The sequence below is a fragment of the Spermophilus citellus genome, assembly GCF_964194105.1.
Source record: "Spermophilus citellus genome assembly, chromosome: 13".
Lineage (NCBI taxonomy): Eukaryota > Metazoa > Chordata > Mammalia > Rodentia > Sciuridae > Spermophilus > Spermophilus citellus.
The window spans coordinates 11,012,823-11,039,482 of record NC_138193.1 but is presented as its reverse complement, the minus strand read 5'-3'; the positions used below and the strand labels follow the sequence as shown (position 1 = coordinate 11,039,482).

Here is a 26,660-nt window from a genome sequence, read left to right as displayed (position 1 = left end):
GAACAAGAACCAACATGCTGTGGGTTGAATCCGGCCTCCTCGAATCAACATGATGAAATGCCCAGTATGTAACCTTATTAGGTATTTAGTTAAGATGTGGTCATCCTGAAACAGGGTAGGTTCCTAATTCAGTATGAATAATGTCCAAATAAAAAGGGGAAATTTGAACACAGACATGTACATGGTGAGAGTGTAATGTGCACATGAAGGCAAAGATTGGGGTGATGCATCTACAAGCTAACAAACACCAAAGATCGCCAGCATACTACTAGAAATTAATTAACAGAAGTGGTGCAGATGTGCCATCACAGCCCTCAGAAGGAACCAAACATGCCAGTACCACCTTGATTTTGGCTTTTCAGCTCCAGAACCATGAGACAATTTGTTTCTATTAAGTCACCCAGTTTGTGGTACTTTGTACAGCTACCTTAGCAAACTAATACATAGCAGGAACAAGAAAACTAATATGATAAAAGCATCAGATGTCAGAATTTTCAAATACATACTATAAAATATGATGTGTATGGTTTGAAAATATCTGGAAGTTCCAAGAAACCATAAAAACTAACATGACACCCAGCCAGTGCAATAAGGCAAGAAAAATAAATTAAAGGCACTGAGATAGAAAGAAGAGATAAAACTGTATTTGCAGATGACCTGATTATCTAAAATATACAAAGTATCCAGAACTGTTAAGTTTAGCATATTCATAAAATATTAAGTCATAATATAAAAAAATCAGTTATATTTCTATATACTAGCAATGAACATTTGAAAAATTGAAATCTTGAAAAGTACCATATGTAATAGCATCAAAAATTTAAAATACTTAGGTATATATGTAACTAAAATATATGCAGGATTTATATACTGAAAGATACAAATAATTATTTAAAGAAATTAAAAAGACCTAAATACATGGAGAGATATACCATGTTTATGGATTGAAAAACTCCATGTTGCTAAAATGTTAATTCTCACCAAATTGAGCTGCAAATGGTGTGTTAGTACATGTAGGTATAGTGCAGTTTTCAAGTCAGCTGTGAAAGTCAGGGATACAGTTAGTTTGATACTTTGTTGTAGGAATATCAATCAGTAACTTTTTTCTTTTTCTTTTTTGTTTTATTTTTCAGATGTGAGAATCAAACCTAGGGCTTTGGGTATGCTAGGTACATGCTGTACTACTGAGATATAACCCCACACTGTAATAGTGTAATCATTTTTTTTATTTCCATGAAGGTTCAGATTTTTTTTTATTTAGGAAGAAGCCAACTCTATAGGATTGAAATGAAAATAGTGTGTGAGATGTTTTGCTTTGAAATAACCTATGGGTAGTGGGGAGGAAATGGGTAAATATGAAGCAATCAAAATCCCAGCAGGATTTCTAGGAGTTACTGGCAAGCTGACTCTAAAATGTATACGAAAAGAGAAAGAACTTCAACAGGTAAAACAATTTTGAAAAATAGAAAGTTGGAGGACTCACCACAGTACTTGATTTCAAACTTACTATAAAGCTAATAATCAAGCAGAAAGATAGATGTATGGAAATAGATAGAACAAAGTAGAGTCCAAAAATAGATCCATATGACAATGATCAGTTGATTTTTGAGAAAGTTGCAAAGGTGATTCACTAAATGGTGCCAGAACAATTGAACACCCATTTGTAAAAAAAATGAGCATTGATTGATACCTCACAGATTATAAAAAAGTTAACTCAATATATCCTAGACATAAATGTAAAACTATAAAGTCTTTAAAAGAAAGCTTAAGAGAGAATATTTTTGACCTTAGATTAATGAAGAGTTCCAAGATATGATGCCTCAGTCCATAAAAGGAAAAAAAGTCAATAAGTGAGACTTCATCAAAATTGACACTTTTGCTCTGAGAAAGATACTGTTAAGATAAAAATACAAATCAGACTGGGAGAAAATATTTGTAAATCTCACTTGATGAAACATTTACATCCAGCATATATTTGAAATCATCAACATTCATTTTTTTACTGTTTTTTAAATAAATTTATTTATTTTAATTAGGTATATATGACAGCAGAATGCATTTTGATTCATTGTACACAATTGCAGCAAAACTTTTCATTTCTCTGATTGTACAACGATGTAGCGTTGCACCCTATGTGCAGTCATACATGTACCTAGGGTAATGATGTCCATCACATTCCACCATCTTTTCTGCCCCCATCCCCACTCCCCTTCTCTCCCTCCCCTTTTCCCCATCAAAGTTCTTCCATTTTTTCCCATTCCTCCCCCCATTATGGATCAGCATCCACTTATCAGAGAGAACATTCAAAAACAATAAAACAAACCTATTTACAAAATGGGCAGATCTTAAAAGATGTTTTTATTTTTATTGATTGTTCAAAACATTACAGAGCTCATGATATATCATCTTTCATACATTTGACTCAATTGGGTTTTGAACTCCCATTTTTACCCCAAATACAGATTGCAGAATCACATCTGTTACACACTCACATTTTTACATAATGGCATATTAGTGACTGTTGTATTCTGCTACCATTCCTATCTCCTAGTATCCCTCCTCCCCTCCCCTCCCCTCCCATCTTCCCTCTCTACCTCCTCTGCTGTTGTTCAATTCTCTCCCCTTTTTTTCCCCTCCCCCTTGCCCCTCACAACCTCTTACAATTTTGTGTATCATTGAAGGTCTCCTACTATTTCCATATGCTTTCCCTTCTCTCTCCCTTTCTCTTCCCCCATTCATCTTTGTTTACTGTTAGTCTTTAAAAGATGTTTTTATCTAAGAAGAAACACTCAACATCTAGTCATTAGGTAATGCAAATTGAAACAGCAACGAAACACGCTACACAACTATTAGAACATCTTGAAAGAAATCCTCTGAGCAGCGCTGGTGAGGAGGCATTGCTGGTAGGAATGTAAGATGGGATAGCCGATCTGGAAAAGATTTTGGCAAATTTCATATAAAGTACATGCACTTAGCCTATGACTCAGTAATCCCACTCCCTCATATTTACCAAACAGCAGTGAAAACATGGTTACACAGAAGCCAGTAGCAAGATTATTCATAATTGCTAAAAACTGAAAAGAATTCAGATGTCCTTCAACTGGTTGGATGGTTCAGCAAACAGTGTATCCATCCAATGGAATACCACTCAGCAGTGAAGAGGAACAAACTATGGGGAGACAGGGAAATATTGCATGAATCTCTAAGTGAAAGAAGCCAGAATCAAAAGGTCACATACTGTATGACTCACTCTGTTCTGGTTTAGATACGAGGTGTCCCCCAAAAGCTCTATTTTGTCCTTGCTGAGTGGAACTCTCTCTGCTTCCTGGTGTGATGTCTTGAGCTGTTTTCTTCCACCACAGTCTTCTGCCATGATGTCACTTGAGCCCTGAGGAAAAGGAACTGAGGAACGTGTGTGGACTGAGGCCTCCAAAACCGTGAGCCCCCAGATGAACTTTTCCTCCACTGAAATGGTTCTTGTCAGGTGTTTGGTCACAGCAGCAAAAAAGCCAACTAAAACACCCTTGATACGACCTTGAAGAGGCAAGGCTGTTGGAACAGAGATCCATGGACGCCAGGGGTTAAATTCGGGCGGAAGATTTAACTACTTAAGGAAATTGGGGGGCGGATGTCCTGTACAGCTCTGCATCTGGATTGTGGGGATAAATACGCAACTCTGTGTGCACTAGAAAGAGTGCGTGTGCCGGGGATCAAACCCAGGGCCTTACAAATGCTAAGCACACACTGTGTGACTGAGCCATGCCCCAACCTGAAAGAGGGTTTTTTGTTTTTTTTTTTTTTAGTTGAAAATATTTTTCTGGAATTGAATTAAAAAAACAAAGATGTCCCAATCCACAGATTTAAAAACCCAATGAATCCCAAGAAGACTAAATAAAAGGCAATCCATCCATATAGTATAAAACTGCAGAAAACCAAAGCCCAAACTAACAATCCTAAAATCAGTCAGCAGAAGAAATTGCTTCTGAAGGAACAAAATACTGATGGCGGACTTCCCAATAGGACAGAACCCACAGCGCCATGCAATAATGGCTTCAGGATATTATTAGAAAAATGACTGTCAGCCTAGACCTCTGAGCCCAGGAAAGACAGGGATCAGGAATGAAGGAGAAATAAAGGTATCTTCAAACCAAGGAAACCTGAGTTTGCCACCTTTGGACCCCAGGAAAGCAGATTCTGCAGGAAGCTGCCTTTGGCAGAAGGAACTTCCTGGTGGAAGTCCTGGATGCAAGAAGGACTCAAGGCCAAGGAAGTAATAGTGTCGCAAAGGGGATCCAAGTGTTCTAAGGTCCATGCATGGTCCTGCGATAGAACGTGCCCACTCTACCGGGTAACCACTGCCAGAACAGAAACAAAAGGCAAGGCTTCCAAACTTGTGATGGGAATCATGCAAACAGTCAGTTAATCCAAGAGAAGACAAGAGCGGAGACTGAGAAAACAGACCAAAGAGGGTAGACTTATTTTGACTGATATATCAGTGATCACTGTGGGGACAAACGGACCGATGAATTGTCCCACTTCAGTAAGGCGGCCAGAGTGCATTCCTAAAACTGTAAGTATATGAATCTTCAGTACAAAGGTTCAGAAAATTAAGGATGGTGAAAGAACAAAAATACACCTTGTGAGCCCTGGGCAGAAAGAAGGCGGCAAAGCCATATTCATATTAGTCAAAATAGCATTTATGGCAAAAAGCCTAACTGAAAAATAAAGAGGGCCATTTTATAAAAGCTTCAACTCCCCAGCAAAATAATGATTTTGCATTTTTTTATGTATTAAGATAATGTCAAAAAATTATATAAAGTAGAAGTTGATAATTAAATAGATAAGAAAATCTACAATCCATAGGTTAGTTTCTTTTACGTCTCTTTCTGAAATTGATAGAACAAATATGTATACTATTTTATTAGTAAAGACAAAGTATTTGTACAGGTCTATCAAGGAGAAAAAGTCCTTGTAGTAATCGACCTGTGTTTTAGTCAACTTTTCACTACTGAGACCAGAAGACCTGTCAAGAACAAATTTAAAATGAGACATTTATTTGGGGGCTCCTGGTTTCAGAGGTCTCAGTCCACAGATGGCCGACTCTATTCCTCGGGGCTAGAGTTGAGGCAGAGCATCGTGGAAAGATGTGGTGGACGGAAGGGGCTCAAGACACCGCACCAGGAATCAGAGAGTGACTGAGCTCAGCTCACACAATTTAAACCCCAAGCTACGTCCAGTGACCCACCTCCTCCAGCCACTCCTCACCTGCCTACAGTTACCACCCAGTTAATCTCTATAAGGGGATTAATTCATTGATTGGGTTAAGGTTTTCAGAACCCAGTCATTTCTCCCCTAAACTTCTTGAATTGTCTCACACATGAGCTTTTGGGGGACACCTCACCTCTAAGCCATAACAACATGTACAGGGCATGGAAGAAAACGTATTATTTGAAAGTATAGTAGGAACATTTATAAAAATTGTTGATGCACAAAATAAGTTGAATGGAATCAGAGTATATTATCTGACCACAATGCAATAAAGCTCAAAATCAACAATAGAAAGTCCCCGAGTGCATACAATAAAAGAAAGAAAAGAAAAAGAAAATCCCCAAGTACTTGGAAATGCAGACATACTTCTCTAAATAATCCCTACATAGGTCTAAGAAGGCATCATAATGGAAATTAGAAAACATTGTTAACTAAACAGTAATGAAAATACCACATTTCATAACATGTGCATGAAACAGATTTAGAAGAAAGTGCTGCCTTAAATGTATGTTTTGTAAAAATAGAGAAAATGTCAGATTAATGTTTATTCATCTAAAGAAGTTTTTAGAAATAGCAAAATCAACCCGAAGAAAGTTTGCAGAAATAGTAGAGAATAGAAACCAATACAATATAAAATAAACATTCCTCAGACAGAATTGACAAGCCAAACTTTTTTGCGGGGACGGGTACTAGGGTTGAACTCAGGGGCACTTGTCCACTGAGCCACATCCCCAGCCCTATTTTGTATTTTATTTAGAGACAGGGTCTCACTGAGTTGCTTAGCACCTTGCTTTTGCTGAGGCTGGCTTTTTTTTTTTCAGGTTCTAAACAGGAGATTTTTAATTTCTACCTGAGTTGTGTCAAAAGTAACTTTTTTTTTTATTTTTGGTCGTTCAAAACATTACATAGTTTTTAATATATCATATTTCACAGTTTGATTCAAGTGAGTTATGAACTCCCATTTTTACCCCATATACCGATTGCTGTATCACATCAGTTACACTTCCATTGATTTACATATTGCCATTCTAGTGACTGATGTATTCTGCTGTCTATCCTATTCTCTACTATCCCCCTTCCCCTCCCCTCCCCTCCCCTCCCCTTTTCTCTCTCTACCCCCTCAACTGTAAATCATTTCTTCTACTTGTATTATTTTTCTCTTACCCCTCCTTTCCTCTTATATGTAATTATGTATAACCCTGAGGATCACCTTCCAATTCCATGCAATTTCCCTTCTTTCTCCCTTTCCCTCCCACCTATCATCCCTGTTTAATGTTAATCTTCTTCTCAAGCTCTTCGTCCCTACCCTGTCCTTGGTTACTCCCCTTATATCAAAGAAGACATTTGGCATTTGTTTTTTAGGGATTGGCTAGCTTCGCTTAGCATAATCTGCTCTAATGCCATCCATTTCCCTCCAAATTCTATGATTTTGTCATTTCTTAATGCAGAGTAATACTCCATTGTATATAAATGCCACATTTTTTTTATCCATTCATCTATTGAAGGGCATCTGGGTTGGTTCCACAATCTTGCTATCGTGAATTGTGCTGCTATGAACATCGATGTAGCAGTGTCCCTGTAGCATGCTCTTATTAGGTCTTTAGGGAATAGACCGAGAAGGGGAATAGCTGGGTCAAATGGTGGTTCCATTCCCAGCTTTCCAAGATATCTCCATACTGCTTTCCAAATTGGCTGCACCAATTTGCAGTCCCACCAACAATGAACAAGTGTACCCTTTTCCCTGCATCCTCGCCAGCACTTGTTGTTGTTGGACTTCATAATGGCTGCCAATCTTACTGGAGTGAGATGGTATCTTAGGGTGGTTTTGATTTGCATTTCTCTGACTGCTAGCGATGGTGAGCATTTTTTCATGTACTTGTTGATTGATTGTATGTCCTCCTCTGAGAAGTGTCTGTTCAGGTCCTTGGCCCATTTGTTGATTGGGTTATTTGTTATCTTATTGTCTAATTTTTTGAGTTCTTTGTATACTCTGGATATTAGGGCTCTATCTGAAGTGTGTGGAGTGGCTTTGAATTCAGGATCCTCCCAAGCTGCCAGGATTTCATGCGCCATGGCACCCTGCAAAGCCAAATGTTTTATAAGCAAATTAAAATCAACAAACCTCTGGTGCAATTGATCAAAGAACAAAGAGAAGGCACAGATAATTAACATGAGGTGTGATGAAGCTACAGCACTCCAGAGGAACAGGCAAGATTGTTAGAATTCTTTTTGCTAGTAGATTTGAAAATTTGGGGAAAAATGGATAAATTCCTAGAAACATGTAGCTTAAAGCAAATTCAAGAAGTAGAAACCTGGACTAGTCAGACAGCCATTGAAAAAACTGACCTAGAAAGCTGGCAGAAGAGATAACACATAGATGGCTGACCATTGTCCTTGCAGTTGTACTCAGGGTCTCCGTAGCCACACTCTTATCCACACCATTCATGCTGTAAGCGGCATCTCTGACCATCAGCATAGTAGGGCTGTACATTTGTTCAGGTTCTGGGGGCATGTACTAATTTGTTGACGAGGAAAAGGCCAAGAGGTGTCCTGACCAAAGGCAGGAAAGTCTAATCTTTCCAAATGCTGAACCTTCATGAAGAACCATCTGTCGATATCACACATTTGCTGCAGAACTTTCTTTCCTTAGGGAAGGGGCTTGTTCCATCCCTGCTAGAGTAATCCTAAGGGATTCTCCACCTGGAGACCAGACCTGCAAGCTTCCCAGAGGGGCATTATTACTAACACTACAGAAATATTCTTGTTTTAAAAGGAATTCCGTTTGCAAGATTATTCATCAAACGTTTTCAGCTGAATCCCTTTAATCAGTGTCCACGACCTATGAGACAGCATCTTGGTGACCTCTGATGTCACCTCCTTCTGTTGGAAGGAGAGGAATGAACGCTGAGCTACTGTGGTGACATCATAGGGTCCTAGGTATGAGAGAATATGTGGGTGACAAGGAAGGTGACCTCAGAGAAGTGATCATAAAATGTGAAAAAGTATCGCAGATTCTAACAATTCAGGAGATGTGGCCCAATCTGACTCGGCCCTGCCACAGCCTCTTCCACCATAGGAATGGCCGCCATTGGGTCATTTTTCTAAGAGTTATTAGCTCATCATGGCGCTCATTATTCCAGAGAGCCACCTCTTGCCATTAAGGCCAGGCTTCATCTGATTGTCCTTAGTTTATGTCCAGGATAGATGAAGCATCTGAATGTTTTTTAAATAACTCGAGTAAAGGAAACATGGAATACAGACCCAATGAAATATTACTCGGCCATCCAAAAAGAATCATATCTTATCATTTGCAGCAAAACGGATACAACAGAGGCAATCAAGTAAAATAAGTCAGATGCAGAAAGATGGGTACTGCATGTTCTCTCTCATATGTGAAAGCTAAAGCTAAAAAAAAGATCATTCAAAATGAGTAATAGTAATGACTCCAGCCTTGGGAGGTGGCATGGAGGAGGGCTGGAGGGAGGCTGGTTTACGGCTAACCCAAACACAGACAGAAGAAGTAAGTTCTAGGGTTCCACAGCATAGCAATGGGGGGCGGTTATAGTTCACAACGATCTATTATATACTTTATTAATGTCTAGAGGAGACACACTTGAAACTCCAAACACAAAATAATGATAAAGACATGGAAATATAAATTATTCTGATTTTATCAGCATGTTTTGTATACATGTATTAAACTACTACATTGTACCCCCAAAATATGTATGATGATTAAATGACAACTGAAGATGTTTAAAAATGTTTAAGGAACCTCCAAAAACTTGGAATGGAACCACCATTTGACCTTGCTATCCTACTCCCTGGTCTATACCCAAAGGACTTGAAATCAACATGCTATGGTAATGTAGCCACATCAACGTTTATAGCAGCTCAATTCACAGTAACTAAGCTATGAAAACAACTTAGATGCCCTTCAACAGATGAATGGATAAAGAAAATGTGGTACATATGCACAGGGGAATATCAGTCAGTCGTAAAGAAAAATAAAAGGATGGCATTTGTCAGTAAATGGATGGAGCTGGAGACTATCATGCTAAGTGAAGTAAGCCAGTCCCCAAAACAAAGGCTGAAATGTTCTCTCTCTGATGTGTGGATGCTAACACATAATGAAGGGGTGGGAAGGCTAGGGAAGAATAGAGGTATTTTGGATTAGGCAGAGGGGTGTGAAGGGAATCGGACATTATGACCCTATGTGCATATATGACTACATGACTGGTGTGATTCCACATAGTGTACAACTAGAAGAGTGAGAAGTTGTACTCCATTTATGTATGATGTGTCAAGATGCATCCTACTGTCATGTATAACTAATTAGAACAAATTAAAAAAAAATATAGGCATCCAAAAAAATGTTTAAGGAGATGGAAGTGTTAATGCCTTATTTGATCATTACACACTGTACACATGTATTGAATAGACACACTGCACCCCATGAATTTGCACAATTACAATAATTTTTTTAAAATACCTTGGGTCGGGGCTGGGATGGTGGCTCAGCGGTAGAGCGCTCGCCTAGCATGCTTGGAGCCCTGCGTTTGATCTCAGCACCGCATAAAAATAAATGAATGAAATAAAGGTATTGGGTCCAACTACAACTAAAAAAAAAAAAGATATTAAAAAAATACCTCGGGTCATCACACAGCCTTCACCTGATCAGAACTTTCGTCATTGTTGTTTATGAATATTTTAGACATTAAACCTTGATTTCGTGTGAGAGGGAAGCTCCTGGGGTTTAAAGATTCCATGATCGTGCTCCAAGGCATTCTTGCCTCATCTACTTGAATTTTCTGAATAAACAAACTGATTTTGTTTCCAGGTGTGCAAGGCTGTAAAACCAAGCAAAGGAAGGACTTCTGGAAGCAGGTGGCCAGTATCAGGCCTGAACCCGGGCTTTCTCTGCTCCACGGGCACCTCGCACACCTGCGCACAAACACACACTCCTGCTGATTATTACTTTTGCTTACCTCCATATAGGAAAGAAGAAATCTAAATTCAAAACTTTCAAGAAGTTCTTTGGGAAGAAGAAGAGAAAGGAATCGCCTTCATCCACGGGGAACAGCACCTGGAAGCAGAACCCGGCCAAGAGCGAGGTCATTGCCATCGAGTCCGGGCCAGTGGGCTATGACTCCGAGGATGAACTTGAGTAAGTCGCTGTCGAGGCCACGGGGCCCTGCGCTCCGGCTAGAGGGGGGACATCGGGGCTCAGCAGAACCGATCCTCTGTCAGGGTCTCAGTACCGTGCTGGGCTCCTGGCCTCCTCCCCTCCTGGGCAGCCCAGGAGCGGTTCCTCCACACAAGTTATGTCCTTTGTCTTCCTAAACATGGGATGGAGAAAATGTGTGTGTAGGGGTGGGGAGGCATGGATAGGTAGATGCTGTGTGCCAGGTGTATTAAATGTCCATTGTCCACGGGTGCAGTGGCGCATACCTGTAATCCCAGGAGGCTGAGGCAGGAGGATAGAGAGTTCAGAGCCAGCCTCAGCAATGGCGAGGTGCTAAGCAACTCAGTGAGACCCTGTCTCTAAATAAAATACAAAATAGGGCTGGGGATGTGGCTCGGTGGTTGAGTGCCCCTGAGTTCAATCCCCAGTACCACACACACACACACACAAAAAAGTCCATGATCCCCATGGGAGAAGAGGTACCATATGCCATCAAATAAATGAGCCAAATAAGCTGGAGAGAAATTTGTAGGCTACCTGACATCCCGAAGCTGAAAGCCAAAGGATCGGGATGTGGACCTTGGTGTAATGTGACTTAAACCCCTTGAAGACCTTGAGGACCATACGAGAAACACGGGGCTCTCTAAACTTGAACTCCAAGCAATCTAATAAGTGTGCTTTCTCTGGCCCGAGTCCAGGATGGAGAGAGGAAAGCTTCTTGTTCAGTTTTAGGAAAATCATCCGAAAATACCACTCAGAATCTGAGACCCAATGTGGGTGAAAAATTGGGGGAGGTCTAGTGAAGAAATGCTGGTTTTTGTAACTTGTAGTCCATCAAAATACAGTTACCAGGCACATGTCCCCGTCCCTCCAGCCGTTATTTCTGTGACTAGAAAGAAACAGGTTGGTTGTCCTGCCCGCTTTTATGTTTTCTTTAAAATATTGGCCTCTGATTTGAGGATGAGATTCCTCAGAGAGCATGAACCTCCTGGGGTCCGGGGGGCGGGGAGGGGGGTGGGACGTGGCAACGGAGAAGGGGTCCTGGGCCTGAGCCTGCCCATGAGGGCTCCTGTGCCTTCCTAGCTCCAGCCTCTCCCTGTGTGGTTTTATTTTTTAAGGTGTAGAAATTAAATTGACCACTTGGTGGCACCAAACCACCGTAGAGGAAAATTTAGATTCTGCAACTTTAATTTTTTTCTGGTGCTGGCAGGGAGCAGGACGGGCCATTTGGTGCCTTGTGCAGCATGAGGAACCCACTGCACACAGGCTCTAGGTCCCATGCTCTAGACCCTGAGGGAGCAAGAGTTACCTCACTGGCCAGCCCCAGGGGCATGCTCACCCCCACCCCACCCACCCCATCTCCTGACAGGAGCAAGCTGTCTGTCCTGTGGTTGCAGGCACAGACCCCTCCTGCCACAGACAGAAGCAGAGCCAGAGGGATGAGCTGGGGGGAAATGACCTGTGCACTTATCACGTCCTCCTCTTAGAAGAAGCCTGAGGAAAGTTGGGGTCAGGCCCTTGGTATCTTTCTATCTCCAGCACGTAGCAGGAAGCTGACTTCAGTTGCTTGCAAGAGTTTGCCAGGATCCAGGAAAGGATCCCAACTTTCCTTTAGGGGATGGAGTATGACAAGTGACATTTTTCAAGAGTGGTACCGAGGAGGAGACTAGATCCAGATCTTTAGCTTCTGGTTCCTTCCTTTCCTGCTTGCCAGTTAGCTGTTATTGCTCCTAGAGTTTTCTAGTGGGTACAGCTAGGAAATTTGTTTGGCTTAAAGAATAATCATTAATTCACTGTTATTTTCATTCAAGTCTTATCTCTTTGATTCTTTGTATTCTCTCTTTTTTTTTTTTTCTATTGGAAATCTTAGCAAAGTTACTCATTTTCTTCATCCTGTAATAAAGTCACTTTGTGCTCCATCCACAAACGTGGCCTTTCACGAACATTGCTCTACTCTGTTTCGTTTTGTTTTTAGCCCACATTACTACTGATAGAACTACTAGGTGCAATTTGAAATGTTTGTCTTTGTTGTTCTTAGAATTCATCCTGCCCTGGATGTGGAAGCAAAAATCATTTGGAGGACTGAGGTTGGGGCTCAGTGGTAGAGCGCTTGCCTCACACGTGGGAGGCACTGGGTTCGATCCTCAGCACCACATAAAAATCAACCAATGAATAAAGGTTCAAAAAATAAATCTCTTAAAAAAAAGTCATTCAGACACAGAGTTAAAGGCACCTGAAATCCTGCCTTTCTTTTTGTAGATCTGTCAACAACCTGCTATAAAAGTTGGCTCATTCGTTTCTGTTTTCTAGTTTTAGAGATTGCTCTATTTCCCTTCCCTGTCTTTTGTTTATAGGAAACATTTACAGTTTAAAAGACAAAAACAGTAAAGGCAGGTACCTTTGTACCCTGTTTCTCTCCCTGTTTCTCTTTCTAGTTTTCCTTCCCCGCAAAGGAAACCATTCTTCCTCACTTGTGACTTGTCCTTCTGTTTTTATTTACTTTTTAAAAAAATTTTTTGTTGTTGTTGATAGACCTTTATTTTATTTGTTTTTACGTGGTGCTGAGAATCGAACCAGGTGCCTCACATACGCCAGGCAAATACGCTACCGCTGAGCCAGAGCCCCACCCCCTGTTTTTATTTTTTGAAAGCAGAGCATGCACCTGTGTTCATGTATGTTCCTGTGCCCCCGCCCCCTTCTCCCAGAGCTGGTGTGCCCCGAGTGCGGCTGTGTGCCGCTTACTGTACTTCTACAGGTTCCTCTGGCAAGCTTGTGCAGGGAGAGGATCTTTCTTTCAGTCAGAGACAGAGTCCTCCTCCTAGGATGCTCCTGGAATATTCTGTTCAACACCCAGAGAAGCATGTTGGCTGCTTCCCCATCTCACAGACATTGCCGTGGTGAACGGCCTTGTTCACATGGCCTCCTGTGTTTGGCTAGGGTGTCTCTTTGGAGACTTCTTCATTCCACTGGACTCCTAGTGACACCCGAGTGCAGGTGTTTGGGCAGCGCTGTGGTTTCCAGACAGTGTGTCCATGGGCTGTGCTGCCAGACGGAGATCCAGGTGTGTGTGTGAGAGAGACAGACCTTCGTGTTAGGAGCTTCCTTTGACAGGGAGGGAGAGTTTTTTCCACTGTGCTGATTCCTTCCTAGAAACGTGAGGAACCCCCCCCCCCCCCCTTCTGGGAGCCAGGGTGCCTACTGGCAAGCTTGCCCCTGCAGGCCAGAGAGTGTAATTAAAGGGAAGCACTGCTGACCAACACAGCTTGATCTGCAGTAGGGCAGGGCCACACCTCAAAGCCCCTAATGCCCCAGAGAGGACAGGATGCCCCGGGAAAGGGCAGGGGTGGAGTTGATGTGCACCAGACCAGCGAATGTAGAGGCTGCTTTCCTTCCTTCACCGTAGTCTCCATCATCTCCTTCCACCTATTGTTCAGGCTGCTAGGAAAATCTTACAGCTCATTCCCACATCCTGTGGACATTTTATGAATGTCCCATGGGTTCAGTTCCAAATCAGATCCTTGAGCTCTGGGCTGGGAAAAGGGCCTGGCATGGCGCTGGCAGGAGGGCCCGCCACTGATGTTTGGGACGTAGCACAGAGTGGCAAGGATCGCGCCAGGTGATCAGAAGAGGATGCGGCCATGCAGATGGCAATTCTCACTACAGACAAGCGGGGATGTATGGTGCCTCCAGCCCGCAGGCCCTCAGCCCACTGGGCAACAGGAGGGGCTGCACATTTGCCCCTGATCCCTGCCCTCCTCCTGCCACATAGGTTTCCCCGCCCTTCCTCCCTGCAGGCTTGGCATCTCCAACCTCACACCTCAGGTTTTCCACTAATAAAAAGAATTCGCACAGCCTTCAGATCTCTTAGGAAAATTCCCACCTCTGCGCAGCTCCTAGGAGTAGCCCGAGGTATTTGACGGTTGAGAGGCATAAACGGAACCCAGAGCTACAGACGACACACACACAGAGGACTTGTAGGATGTGCCCGGTGCGGTTAACCCACACTGCCCCTTTCACTCTGGGTCCTCAGGAGTCGGTGAAGCGGGAGGTGGCCAGGGTCTCACAGTCACTTTTTTATCCCAGGGAGTCCAGGGGCACACTGGGCAGCCGGGCCCTCTCGCACGACAGTATTTTTATTCCTGAGTCGGGACAAGACCCTGCTCGGCCGGTGCGGGTATTTTCCCAAGAAAATGTGTGTGACCGGATTAAAGCCCTCCAGGTGAGCATTTTCCTTGGCAGTGACCCTTGGTTTGGTTTGGAAGTCAATTTTTTTTTTAATATTTTGTTTACTTAGTTGTAGTTGGACACAATACCTTTATTTTATTTTTATGTGGTGCTGAGGATCGGACCCAGGGCCTCACATGTGCTAGGCGAGCGCTCTACTGCTGAGCCACAACCCCAGCCCCTGGATGTCAAATATTAATCCAGAAGTTTTAAAGTGATTTCTGCTTCATGTGTTTGCTATGTTTTAAAGTAATAGGCACGTCACAAAGTCTCCTAAGACTCACCAAGCTGCTTACCCCTTGATCTTGATGCATTCTGGGTTACAGCTTAGATGTACAATGAGAGAGATGACAAGCAGGGTAGCACACACCTGTAATCCCAGTGGCTTGGGAGGCTCAGGCAGGAGGATTGCATGTTCCAGGCCAGCCTCAGTTACTTAGTGAGGCCCTGAGCAACTTAGCAAGACTCTGTTCTCAAAAAAAAAAAAAAAATAGTTTGAAAAGGGCTGGGGATGTGGCTCAGTGGTTAAGTGCTCCTGGGTTCAATCTCCAATACCAAAAAGCAAACAACAACCAAGAGAGAGGTTAAGTACTCCTGGGTTCAATCTCCAGTACCAAAGAAAACCAACCAAGAGGAATGACCCCAAGAGCTGGTAGCCGATGCTGTTTCAGCTTAGTAACCCCCGCCATGCAAGAGTGTTGACGATATTTCCCAAATGAATTAATTGGAGTAGGGAGATTTGTTGATAAATGTTATTGATGAAAATACTAAGAGCAAATGTTCTTTATTTCAATCTAGTTAAAAATACAATGTCATGTGAAAATGGGGCCTCCGCCTCCTCCAGGGGGGCTTCCTGCCAAGCGGGCAGAGGATACCGGCATGAGCTCCGAGGATGATGGGCTGCCCCGGAGCCCCCCTGAGATGTCCCTGCTGCACGACGTGGGTCCGGGCATGACCATAAAGGCGAGTGCAACCTGGGCCCTGACCCTCCATCCACGCCAATCATCCAGGGCAGCTGGAGCTCTGGGGGCTCCTGGGGGCAGCCAGGTCACCTGAGCCTGCAGCCGGCCCTTGGGCTGTGTTTATCTTCATTCTTTGAGCAGAAATTCAGGTCTGGTTAGGAGATGTGGTTTGGATGACATATTTTTGTGATGGTGTTCAAACCGATACCTCGTCTTTCCTGTCCGTGCAGACAATCAGACCCACAATCTCATTTAAAAGAGGGAGCCCCTTTCTGTGTGTTCTCTGCTACTGTGACGTTGAGTGGAAAGAAGGGAACAGTGAACATGTACACTGGTCTAAACGCCACGTCCTTGTCTTAGGACCGCAAGAGCCTGTTGGTCTAGAATGTGCAGACTGTTACTGGTAAACAGGGCAGCAGAGAAAGTTGGACCGCAGGAGAGTTTATGACCCCAGAGGGGCAGAGAGGGGTGAAGGAGCTGATCCTCATACCCTGCTCCCCATAAAATCCGAGGGGAGGGGCCTGAGCAGGTGAGCTCTTTCTCATGCATAAACACCGTAGCTCGTGCTACTGCTTTCTGAAAATGGTATTTCACTGTAGTACGAACGCTTCACACCCACACAGTGCACTCTGACCCAAGTGATAAGGTGGACGGTCGTTTTACCCGTGTGGATAAGGCTTGCTGTGGATGGATGAGTTGGAATTATTCCAGGTTGATGCTTGAAAAGCAGATAAAGGTCAGAGTTCGAGTATTAGGGTCACGCACCCGTCCTGGGATCTTTGGAATGCTCTCGCCCCTGGCTGGCCTAGGAGCTGTTCATGGTGGGGCTGCAGATTCTGTGTTGCTCTCAATTATGTTCAGCAACTATTTCAGCTTGGATGTCTACGAGTCCACCACAGACCTAATTTTTTTTTCTTATTTTTTGTTCTTGTGGAGTTGTGGCTTCCATCTCTGATGGGAAGTCAGGACTGTGATGTGGCCACTAAGTCACCCCCCGGGTTGCTGCTGTTGTGGAGCTACCTGGAGAATTCTTCCCTCCAGATTCCAGCTCCAGGGTGAGCATGTCCCAGCTCACTCCCAGAGTGGGGCCTGTGGTCCAGAGGCTGCCCACACCTCTTCAGCCTCAAGAAGGACTAGAGAATGGCCTGTTTCTGGGCTCTGCCAAGCTGACCCTGTATTTCTTCATACCCTAAAGCACTTCCAGGTACAGTTTCATTGTCACCCTCTCAGGAGCAGATGTGACTCTGTCTCAGGCCACGTGGTGGTAGGAGATGGCTTCTTATTCAGCACTAAGTGACTCTCCCTCCTCCCATCCCATGGATCCCTGACTCTCACACTTCCTACTACTTCTCCTCCTTTAGCGAGGACAGGTAGTAAAGAGGAACAGGTGGTACCTAACCCCATGCATTAGAGAGCCAGCCCAGTTCCAAACCTACTTACACCATGATGTACAATGCCATGGTCAGCCGCGGGGGGGCCACTCGTGCTGGACCAGGGCTGACCTTGTTTTTCACAGCATCCCTTCTATGGTAGTTACTACACACACACACAAAAAAAAAAGTTTCTGAGATTTTTTAAAAATCAATTATTGGATAATGTGCACAATCCATAGCTTCATGAAAACCAAAATTTGAGCCTTTAGGATACAAAAGAAAGAAAAGGAAAAGAAAAATGTACTCTCTTCCAGTCATCACGGATCCCAGAAAGTGTTTTGTACACAGTTGGCTGATTGAGAGGAAAAAGATGATGCATCCTTTAGAAATGTGCTTATGTAATGGGATATTTAACATAATGACGCCTTAAATCCCAAGAGGACGGGATTTGGGGCTGTTTACTTTTATCCTGTATGACACCTTCCCTAAGCCCATGTGCTTGACAAAGCCACTTGAGATTATTGTTAAAGAAAAAGAAAAAAAATAAAAGACTTTGGCAGCAAATATGGACATAGCCACGGTGGTATTTCCTGACAGTGAGTTTTTCAGGAAACACATGGAATTATTTTTGAAATTCATTGCAGCGTGCGTGAACACAATGAATGAAACCTTACCTGGTGGGGTTTTATATGTCTAACTGGTCATGTTCTAGGTTTCCTGGTATTAAGGTTTTACCAAGCTTTGTCACCTCTTGGAATCCATGTCCTCAGAGGGCCTGGGCAGGGTCAAGTGAGATCAGATAGATGGGTGCTCTCCCTTCCCAGCAGGGCCAGCAGCTTCTCTTCACCCATTGGCCTGGCCCCACCAGCCTTGCTCCCTGATTGATAGCCGTTCATGTGGGCACTGTCCTCAGCCCATTCCTCAAAATGAGCCCCATTTTGAGGACAAACTTTGGAAAAAACTTATGACCTAAGGTCACCCCTTAAAAAATCTCCTGAACCTCAATGCATTTCCTTTGTGCCACATTGTGCACGACTTAGACTAAGTCCTCTGCTTCCAGAAGCAAGACTGCAGGGAACGTATAGTGATCAGGAGTAGGCAGTGCAGATGACTCTCTGGATGCTGCCAACTCACCCATGAAGACACAAGCCAGCTTCCCTGCCCCAGCCTCCTCCCCAGAGAGTACCCTCCATACCCCACCCCATGGAGTTACAGCACAGATCAAAGGCGGAACTCATGATCCTCCTAGTCATAATGGGATTGGTCTTCCCAGTTCCCGAGAACTTTCAAAATGACAGTGGGGACAAAAATGAGAGTTCTGAGGACAGAAGAGTCCCCTAATGGCAACATCAGCTGTGACATTGGTGCAGGGTTTACATGTGGACAGAAGTCAGGGAAGCTAAACTCCATGCCAAGGTCCTCCCAGCCAAGAGGTTAAAGTGAGCTGAAGCTAAAAACCAGCAGTACAAGTACAGATTCTCATAGAGGAGGGACAGGGGCTGTTTACCCTTCGGAACCTTTGGGCTGATAGATATGTAGACCAATAAGCAAAAGCTCATGTTGCACACATCCTAGCAGCATAACCCACGTAGACTGCACTTCGTGAGGGAGTGTGCCATGTTTGATGGGCAGGTGTCTTAGGGTATTGCCCTTGGTCTTCCAGTGAGTGCCAGAATCCCCTTCCTCCCTGGAAACACCTTCAGTGTTTCATCAGTTCAATCTGTTACAATCTATTAATGTACTTTTAACTTACCAAGTGGTGACTTAAAGCCAGATTGCCCCAGGAGGTTGCAGAGCTCTCCAAGAATGAACAAAGGTCCAGTGAGAGAATGCTGGGTAGGGCCTTGCCCTTCTGCCTGGACAACTCTGTAGCTTCTGTGCCCTGGCCCCTAAAATCCCAGCTCTCAGCTTCCTTAGACAAAAGCAGATGCCTCTGCCCTTGGAGATTCGGGCTGGACTGGTCCCTCGGGAAGACAGCTGGGGGGTGGGGTGGGGGGGAGAGTGGTCCTGCTCAGGAAGCCTGTTCACAGGCTCTTGCAAGGCCTTGGGAAGGAGTGGAAGGTTTCCAGGGTTTGGCCCAACACTTGGAACTCCCAGCCGTTTCACTTTCTAGAGGAGTATCCTGAATGCTCCCTGTCAAGAGCCAACCCGAACAAGTTTCCCTCCCAGGTAAAAGCCCGAGAGTGTGGGGGCACAATGAAAGGAGAGCCGGTGTGTCTGCGGGCTGTGCCCAGCCCTGTCTTGTCATGAAGTTAATGTTTGGTGTATTGCTCCTTGTCCTGTGAAGGTCTCTTTAGTGTCCTCATCCCGGCCACAGTCTCCAGAGCCCACGAGCGATGCCACCAACTCCTCCCGGACCTCGGATAGCAGCCTGGCGCCCGTGGCTGATTTCAGCTGCCCTCCAGAACTCTCTTCCTGCCTGGACAACTCTGCAGCCAGGCACAAGCTCCTGGTCAAGCCCCGCAACCAGCGGTCCAGCAAAATGAGGCGGCTGTCTTCGGTAATGGGCTCCTCCTCTGCCCAGGGGCCAGGACGGGTGGGCTGGGTGGCCCCCAGCCCCTACCCTGCCCTCTCCCCCGCTGGCTCACAAGCTCCCTGTGAGCACCACCCTTGTCAACAGGACCACACTGCAGGAACTGGAATTGGTTGTTCATCTTTTTTAACATCAGTCCATGTCCCTCCCTGTATCAACCCCCTCCACAGGTTCACTTACTCATTCCCCAGACCCTGTCACTCACATGCTGTGTGTGGTGCCACAGCATCTTGGTCCTGGGCTTCTCTTCTCCTCGCTTTCTCACCCCACATTTGGGTCTCCTTTCTGCTGCTTGAGCTCCTCAAGATGTCCCCAGCCTCAGGTCTTGGTACTGCTGTGTCCCCCTGCCCAAGACGCTCTGTTCCTGGCCAGCTCTGTCTCAGCCTTAGGGGTTTCATCTCAGGATTCCTGTCCCCAGGAGGGTCACCATGGTCTTTCACTCCTTCAGTGGTTTTGCCACACATAGACAGGACCTTTGAAAATGTGTGTGTCCTCTTTGCAACCCTGTCCCCAGCTGTACCTCTAGCCCTTAAAGTGGTGCTAGGCACAGGGCTGGCATTTGGTAAGCCTTTGAGAGGATGACGAGTGGGTGACAGGAGCTGAAACCCTGGAGGGGACACCTGAGCAGCATGAGGATGATGTAGTTGGCAGCATGGGCCTCTTGCCTCACATAGAACAGATGCTGCTTGAGAGAATCATCTCCTTGTAGTTCTGGAAGCTCAGCTGACTCATGGGGTACTCTGACCTCCTGGTATCTGTGAGTTAGAGGTCAGCAGGGTGCCACTGTCCTCTCTGCCTGGAGGAGGTGAGGATCAGGACAAAGGGCCAGCCTGGACACAGAGAATGACCGTGTTTAGAGAAACACTCACAGACCAACCTCCTCCTCCCTCTCCTTCCTCAGGAATGATGACGGGGAGTTGACCAAGTGCCTAGGACAAGCTAGGCGCTTCAGCAGGAGACAGCAGGCTGGGCCCACTGAGGATTTCAGGGCTCCCTGGAGAGAGTGGGGTTTCCCTTGGACGTGTGGGAGGCACTTTGTGAACTCAGGGAAGCAGGGTTGACTATGCCAGAAGAGTCAGCTGGGGCCAGAGCGCCAGTGCACATGCTGGATGTCCAGTACAGTGACACGGCTGTGCGCCGTGGGGACTTGATGGGTCCAGGAACTTCAGACTTGCCCATGTTCTTTCAGGGTGGAGTTGTGGGGCCAGGCGCAGGGCCAGCTCCCTTCTGGGCTCGGTTCTAGGCTTCATTCCCACGCAGAGGTCTTTTCCTCTGGTGAGGGCACATGTGGCTGGCCACAGCCCTGCCAAGACTTGGTGACAGAGGGAAGCCTGGCCTACCCTCCATATGGAATGCGCCATCCCCTGACACTGCCCCCTAGGCAGAGCTGAACTTTTACTTTTGAACTTGACTTTGTTCTTGAATTTCACTTTGTAGAATAACAGAAAGTCGGATGTACTCAGTTGGGGGAAATGTGTAACCAGTCTTCCTGGATTTACCCTCTGATGTTTCGGTATCTCCCAGCTGCCTTCCCCCTTCACTGCTGGGTAGGGAGCAGGCTGGCTATCTCAGGTTCTCAGAGGTGCCCACATTTTCCCAGTGGTCACCACTGTCCCTCCATTCACGGTTGGGTTCCACATTGGAGGCCTTGTCCATCAGTATCCACAGCCCCCTTTGCCCTTTGGTCCTCTGCTCCCTCTTCCCAACCAGGAGGACCTTCCTCATGCCTCTGCCCCATGTAGGGATCAAGATGCTTCCAGCTGCTTCCTTATTGCTTCAGCCATGGGAATGAGCTGCACATGGCCCCTCTGCTACCTTTCTGTCCCTGGGCACTTCTGTAGAGGCTCACTGTCCCTTTGGCTTTACGGGCAATGAGGTCCTACTTTCCCCTGCTGTTTTGATCCCCCATATCATCCAGGGTCTTTTGCTCCATCACCCCTCCCCCACCCGTGAGCTCAGCCATCCTCAGGGTCTCCACTGTGGCCTCTTCCTGTTCCTGCTGCTGTCCTGGCCTGGCCTAGCCTTCTCCAGCTGTGTTTCCAGGGGCTGACATCATTTCATATCATCAAGGCTCCTGAATCTTTTGGAGCTTTAGGATAAATGAAAAGGGCTCTTATTTTACAAACCCCATCATGTATAATAAAAACCCAGCTATAAAGACTTGTGATATTTACCATGAATTTGAAATACACATTCAAGCACATTTGGCTGACCCCGTTTGCCCCCTGCCCCAGCAGAGGTTGGGAAAGACAAACACGAGTGGTTCCCTCAGCATTCTAGTCTGCCACAGACCACGCTCTGTGTGTGGTTCCACATGCAGAAGAGCTGAGTGCCCGTGGACGTTCACACCCACATCCCACTGTTACCAGTGGGTCCTCAGCCAACCCAGTCAGTGCCAAGAGCTGAGAACCTTGTGAACTCCATTTTGATAGGAGCAGTGTGGTTGGATGACTAGCCACACGTTTCCTGGCTGGCAGAGACACCAAACATAGGACCCAGGTCTTAGAGACTGAGGCCTGTTGTCTGCCCCGGGTGCTACAGAGATGATGTGGACACTGCTCTAAGGGGATTCCTTTTTGGCCAGATGAGCTGCTAGCCACAATAGCACCTTGCTGCACACCAAGCAATTGGTCCCCCATTTCTGCTTGCTTGGGATGTTTCCAGGAGAAAAGCCACTGTAAGGACCCAAGAGGGAGGTGATGAGGAGGTTGCAGAGATGGAGTGGGCGATGGAGTGGCCCCAGGAAGTACTCCCCTGGGGCTCTCCTCAGCATCCAAGCCTACCTCTGGAGTCCACGCTCCACACCAGCCTTCATCCTGCCCTCTTCCTCCACAGCGGCCCCCTCGTAGCTGCCAGTGGCTCAGATCTACTCCCCAGCTTTCTGCTAACAGCCTGGCTTCTGTGATAGTTTCCAATCATGGCTCACTTCCAAAAGTGATCTCAACAACAGTAGTTTCCTATAGCCAGGAAAGGCCAGGGACATGGCAAAGTTAGGAACTTGCAGCCCTGGATGATCTTCTGTAGGTTTCTTTCTTTCATTGTAGATGGACACAATACTTTTATTTATTTTTATGTTGTGCTGAGGATCGAACCCAGTGCCTCACACATGATAGGTAAGCATTCCACCACTGAGCCACAACCCCAGCCCATAATCTTCCCTAGGTTTCTTTGTGCATCATCTTTTTAAACCCAAAATAGGATTGTGTGTTTTGGATATGTATGGTCATAAACAGCCCAATCTTCCTGTGTTTGCTTAGCAAGTGGATGCCAGCTGGGAAATGCTTAAAACTAACACAGGTTGGGGTGTAGCTCAGTAACAGACCACTTGCCTAGCATGAGCAAGGCCCGGGGTTCAGTCCCTAGCACCACAAAAAATAAAATTAAAAATCTAAAAAAAAAAAAAACAAATAACAATAAAACTATAAACATACCCTAGAGTGTCACATTTCAGGACAAGAGCAATGTTTATGCAACAGCCTGAGTGACACTTGAGGTCTGATGTCCTGAGCTTTTTAGAAAGATCAACCTCAGTACCCTCAACCTTTGAGACATTTTTACATATTGCTTTTGAGTGGTTTGTGATTATCTTAATTACATTCTTTTTTCCTGAGACAGGAGGCATGAACTTTTTGACAATCAGGAGGAAGTTAGACTAGAGTCTAGATTCTAGAGACCTTTTAGAACTAAAAAATGCCACAAGGGAGTGTAAGGTTGTCAAGCCAGTAGTGCTTCAGGCGGCCAAAAAGGAGACTCATAAACTATAGGATTACCTAGAGGAGACAGATTTGCGATAGTTCTTGAGGATGCTGGTCGAGCATCTGGGAGGCACAGAGTGGGGGGCAGTCACTTAGCCCCACCTTGGGCACAGTGAGGGGACCTTGGTTAAACTTGAGTAGAGAGTAGGAGACACAGTGTAAGACCACAGAATAAGATTTTAAATTTATCTGAAATTTTTGGATTTTGTTCTATGAGCTGTGGTTAACTGTGGCCCTGTTCGACATGATATGAATCATCTTTGAGGAAACCTTTGAGGGTACATCCCTGAGGAGAGCTGACATGGGGGGCTGACTTGGAGGAGCACAGGGTCATAGAAAGAGCAGTAGCTGTCCACCTGGTAGTTACCTGGTAGGTTAGACTAGACCAAGATTTTGACACTCTGAGCTCCTGGTTCTCCAAGTGCAAAAGGGAATGATGGCCCCTTCCTCACTGGGATGAACTGATGACTACATGAAGTCACAAGTGTGTAGCACAGCGTGACACACACTGCGTCTCTCTACCTTGCCCTAGACAGTGGCATCTGCTGGGTTTTGGGCTCAGCCATAAGCATCTATTTATTTTGAGGGTGTAATTGCCATTGTTCTGTGGGAGGGTCCAGATAGAATAATAAGGAGAGATTAAGAAAAGACAGCTGTGTATGAATTTCAGCTCTGGAGATACACTGCTTTCTCAAAACCATTTTAGGCCTTAAAGAAAACAGTGAAGTCCTGGACTTCCAAATATCTGCTGCAGTGATGGTGTCTTCTCTCCCTTTTCTCCTAGCGGGCCCAGTCTGAATCCCTGTGCGATCTAATAGGCACCCCAGAAGAGGAAGAATATGATGAGAAGCTTTGGCCTCAACTCAGCACAGAAGAGAACCCCAGCTCTGGACAATATGATCTGATGCTGCATAGAGACCCTGAGCCTCGGGGACTGGTCACCTTGCTGCCACCTGGGGGACCCCGTGCCAGACGTGCCCGCCTACAGCACTGTCCAGCACTCAGTGCTAGCGTTGAGGATGGGCTCTCCCCTGGGGATGATGTCTCAAACTCCCTAGTGATCCCGGAAGTCATTGAGCCTGTGGCAGTCTCAGCCCCATGCTTGGAGTCCCCATCTCTGCCAGAAAGCTCCCTGCATCCTAGTTCTGACCATGAAATCCAGCGCAGTGAAATCCAGAAGAGGGGCAAAATCCAGGACAGTGAAATCCAGAAGGACAGTGGGATCCAGAAGAGTGGTGAAATCCAGAAAGACAGTGAAATCCAGAAGGGGGGCGAAATCCAGAAGATGGGGGAAGTCCAGAAGGACAGTGAAATCCATAAGGACAGTGAGATCCAGAAGGACAGTGAAATCCAGAAGAGGGGTGACATCCAGGAGGACAGTGAAATCCAGAAGAGGGGTGACATCCAGGAGGACAGTGAAATCCAGAAGAGGGGTGATATCCAAGAGGACAGTGAAATCCAGAAGAGGGGTGAAATTCAGAAGGACAGTGAAATACAGTTCAGGGACGAAATCCAGGAGGACAGCGAAATCCAGAAAAGGGATGAAATCCTGAAAGACAGTGAAATCCAGAAGATTGACATCCAGGAGGAGAACAAAATCCAGGAGAGTGAAATCCAGGATATCGAAATCCAGGAAAGTGAAATCCAGAAGGTCAGTGAAGTCCAAAAGGAGCCGCCCATCGCAGGCCCGTGTCCTCTAGTCATGGGCACAGCTGAGGAGGAGGTGTGTGCTTCTGGAGAGATGGGAAGTCCACCAGCAGCCTGCGTCTCTGAGAGGAATGTGGCTCCTGTCCAGACTGTCGCCAGCACCATCACCTTGGAGACACCCTCGGATCCAGAGGGTCCAGGCCAAAGCCTGCAGGAGGAAGTGGGGCCCGCACTGACAGTGCCAGGACCCGACGGAGCCGCGGGAGAGCCCCCCGCCCTGGCCCCCAGCCCTCCGATGCCCAAGAGCTGCCTGAAGCACAGGGCGGCCAGCGTGGGCCTGGCCGGGTCCCCGGTGCAGGGCGCAGGGCCGTCACCCCCACGGGAGCGCAGCCCGGGTGCCCCGGACACAGAGGCCCCGCGCCCAGCCCGCGCCAAGGCCGAGCGGGCGGAGCCCTCCCAGGGGGCACCCGAGAGGGCAGCGCCGGTGCGGAAAAGCGGGAGAGGTGGCGGGGAGCTGCGCAGCGTGAAGAAGTTCTCGGTGTCCTCGAGCAGGGCGCGGTCACGGCCCAGCGCCACCAGAGCCCCGGAGCCCGCTGGAGCCCCGGGTCCCCGCCTGCCGCTCCTGAGGAGCAGCGGCCTGGCCTGGAAGAGCGAGGCGGCGCTCGACGACCTCCAGGGGCTCCCTGACCCCGTCATCGCGAAACCAGACCCTCCGAAGCCAGCAGAGTGCGACCCTCAGGACTCAGGGGACATTGTGGGCGGCCAGGCCCGGCCCAGCAGAAGCCCCCAGAATGCCAAGACCACTCCAAGCGGCGCAGAGGCCGGCCCCGCCGCGCAGGAGCCACCCCCGAGCGAGGACAGAAACCCCTTCCCCGTCAAGCTGCGCTCCACCTCCCTCTCTCTAAAGTACAGAGAGGGCCCTTCCCAGGAGGCAAAAGGCGTCAAGAGGCACAGTGCGGAGGTGCGGTTAGAGAGAGGACTGACTCTGCCCTCCAAAGACGAGCAGGGTCACAAGGGGGCCACCCCGGCTCTTCGAGGTGCCAGGTCTCCCACTGGCCAAGGAAAGGGGAAGGCCCGGGCACCTGAGCAGGTCGGCTTCAAGCCACCACTACCCAGGAAGCCACTTCTGCAGAGCTTCACCCTCCCGTACTCCTCTGTGGCCCCAGAGGCCAGTCCTGGAGAGCCAGAGAAAGTCACCCCACCTGTGGACTCCAGGAAGGAGAGTAGGATGGCCGAAAAGAAGTCGCAGAACAGGGGAGCAGGTAAGAGCCCCGGAGGGTGTTGGAGAATTAACAGTGGGAAATCCACATTGGTTGGAATTTCTTGGGGGGTGGCCACAAAGTATGTAAATACAGTAGGTACAAACCTTGATGCAAGGAGAACTGGAAAAAAGAATCACAATTGCTTTTAGTACCATTGATGATTGTGTTTGATTAAGAATTGGGCGACAAGAGGTGTAGATCAGTGGTATAGCCCTTGCCTAACTTTTTTTTTGCAAGGCCCTGGGTTCCATCCCCAGCATTGAAAACCAAACCAAAAACAAAAAACAAAAAAACACAAACAAAAACAGAAAACCTCTGACTAAGAGTTAGGAATAGAGAATGACAGATACCAGGATTTTATGAGAATACAGAGAAGTCATATATGTGGATATAATAAGAGCAATGTAAAACAGATTCTTTCTTGGAGATGGTAGGATCCTCAGTGGTCCAT

The 26,660-nt window shown here is 46.4% G+C and overlaps 1 protein-coding gene across 1 annotated transcript in view; it reads left to right on the top strand.

The window, feature by feature from the left end:
• Window positions 1–26,660, top strand: part of CRACDL (CRACD like) — a 50,719-nt gene that overhangs the window by 2,029 nt on the left and 22,030 nt on the right. Inside the window, exons 2-6 of the mRNA XM_081264565.1 lie at window positions 10,267–10,435; window positions 14,537–14,672; window positions 15,476–15,640; window positions 19,300–19,512; window positions 24,085–26,209. Of these exons, the coding sequence (XP_081120691.1) occupies window positions 10,267–10,435; window positions 14,537–14,672; window positions 15,476–15,640; window positions 19,300–19,512; window positions 24,085–26,209 (2,808 nt within the window). The remainder of the gene's footprint in view (window positions 1–10,266; window positions 10,436–14,536; window positions 14,673–15,475; window positions 15,641–19,299; window positions 19,513–24,084; window positions 26,210–26,660) is intronic.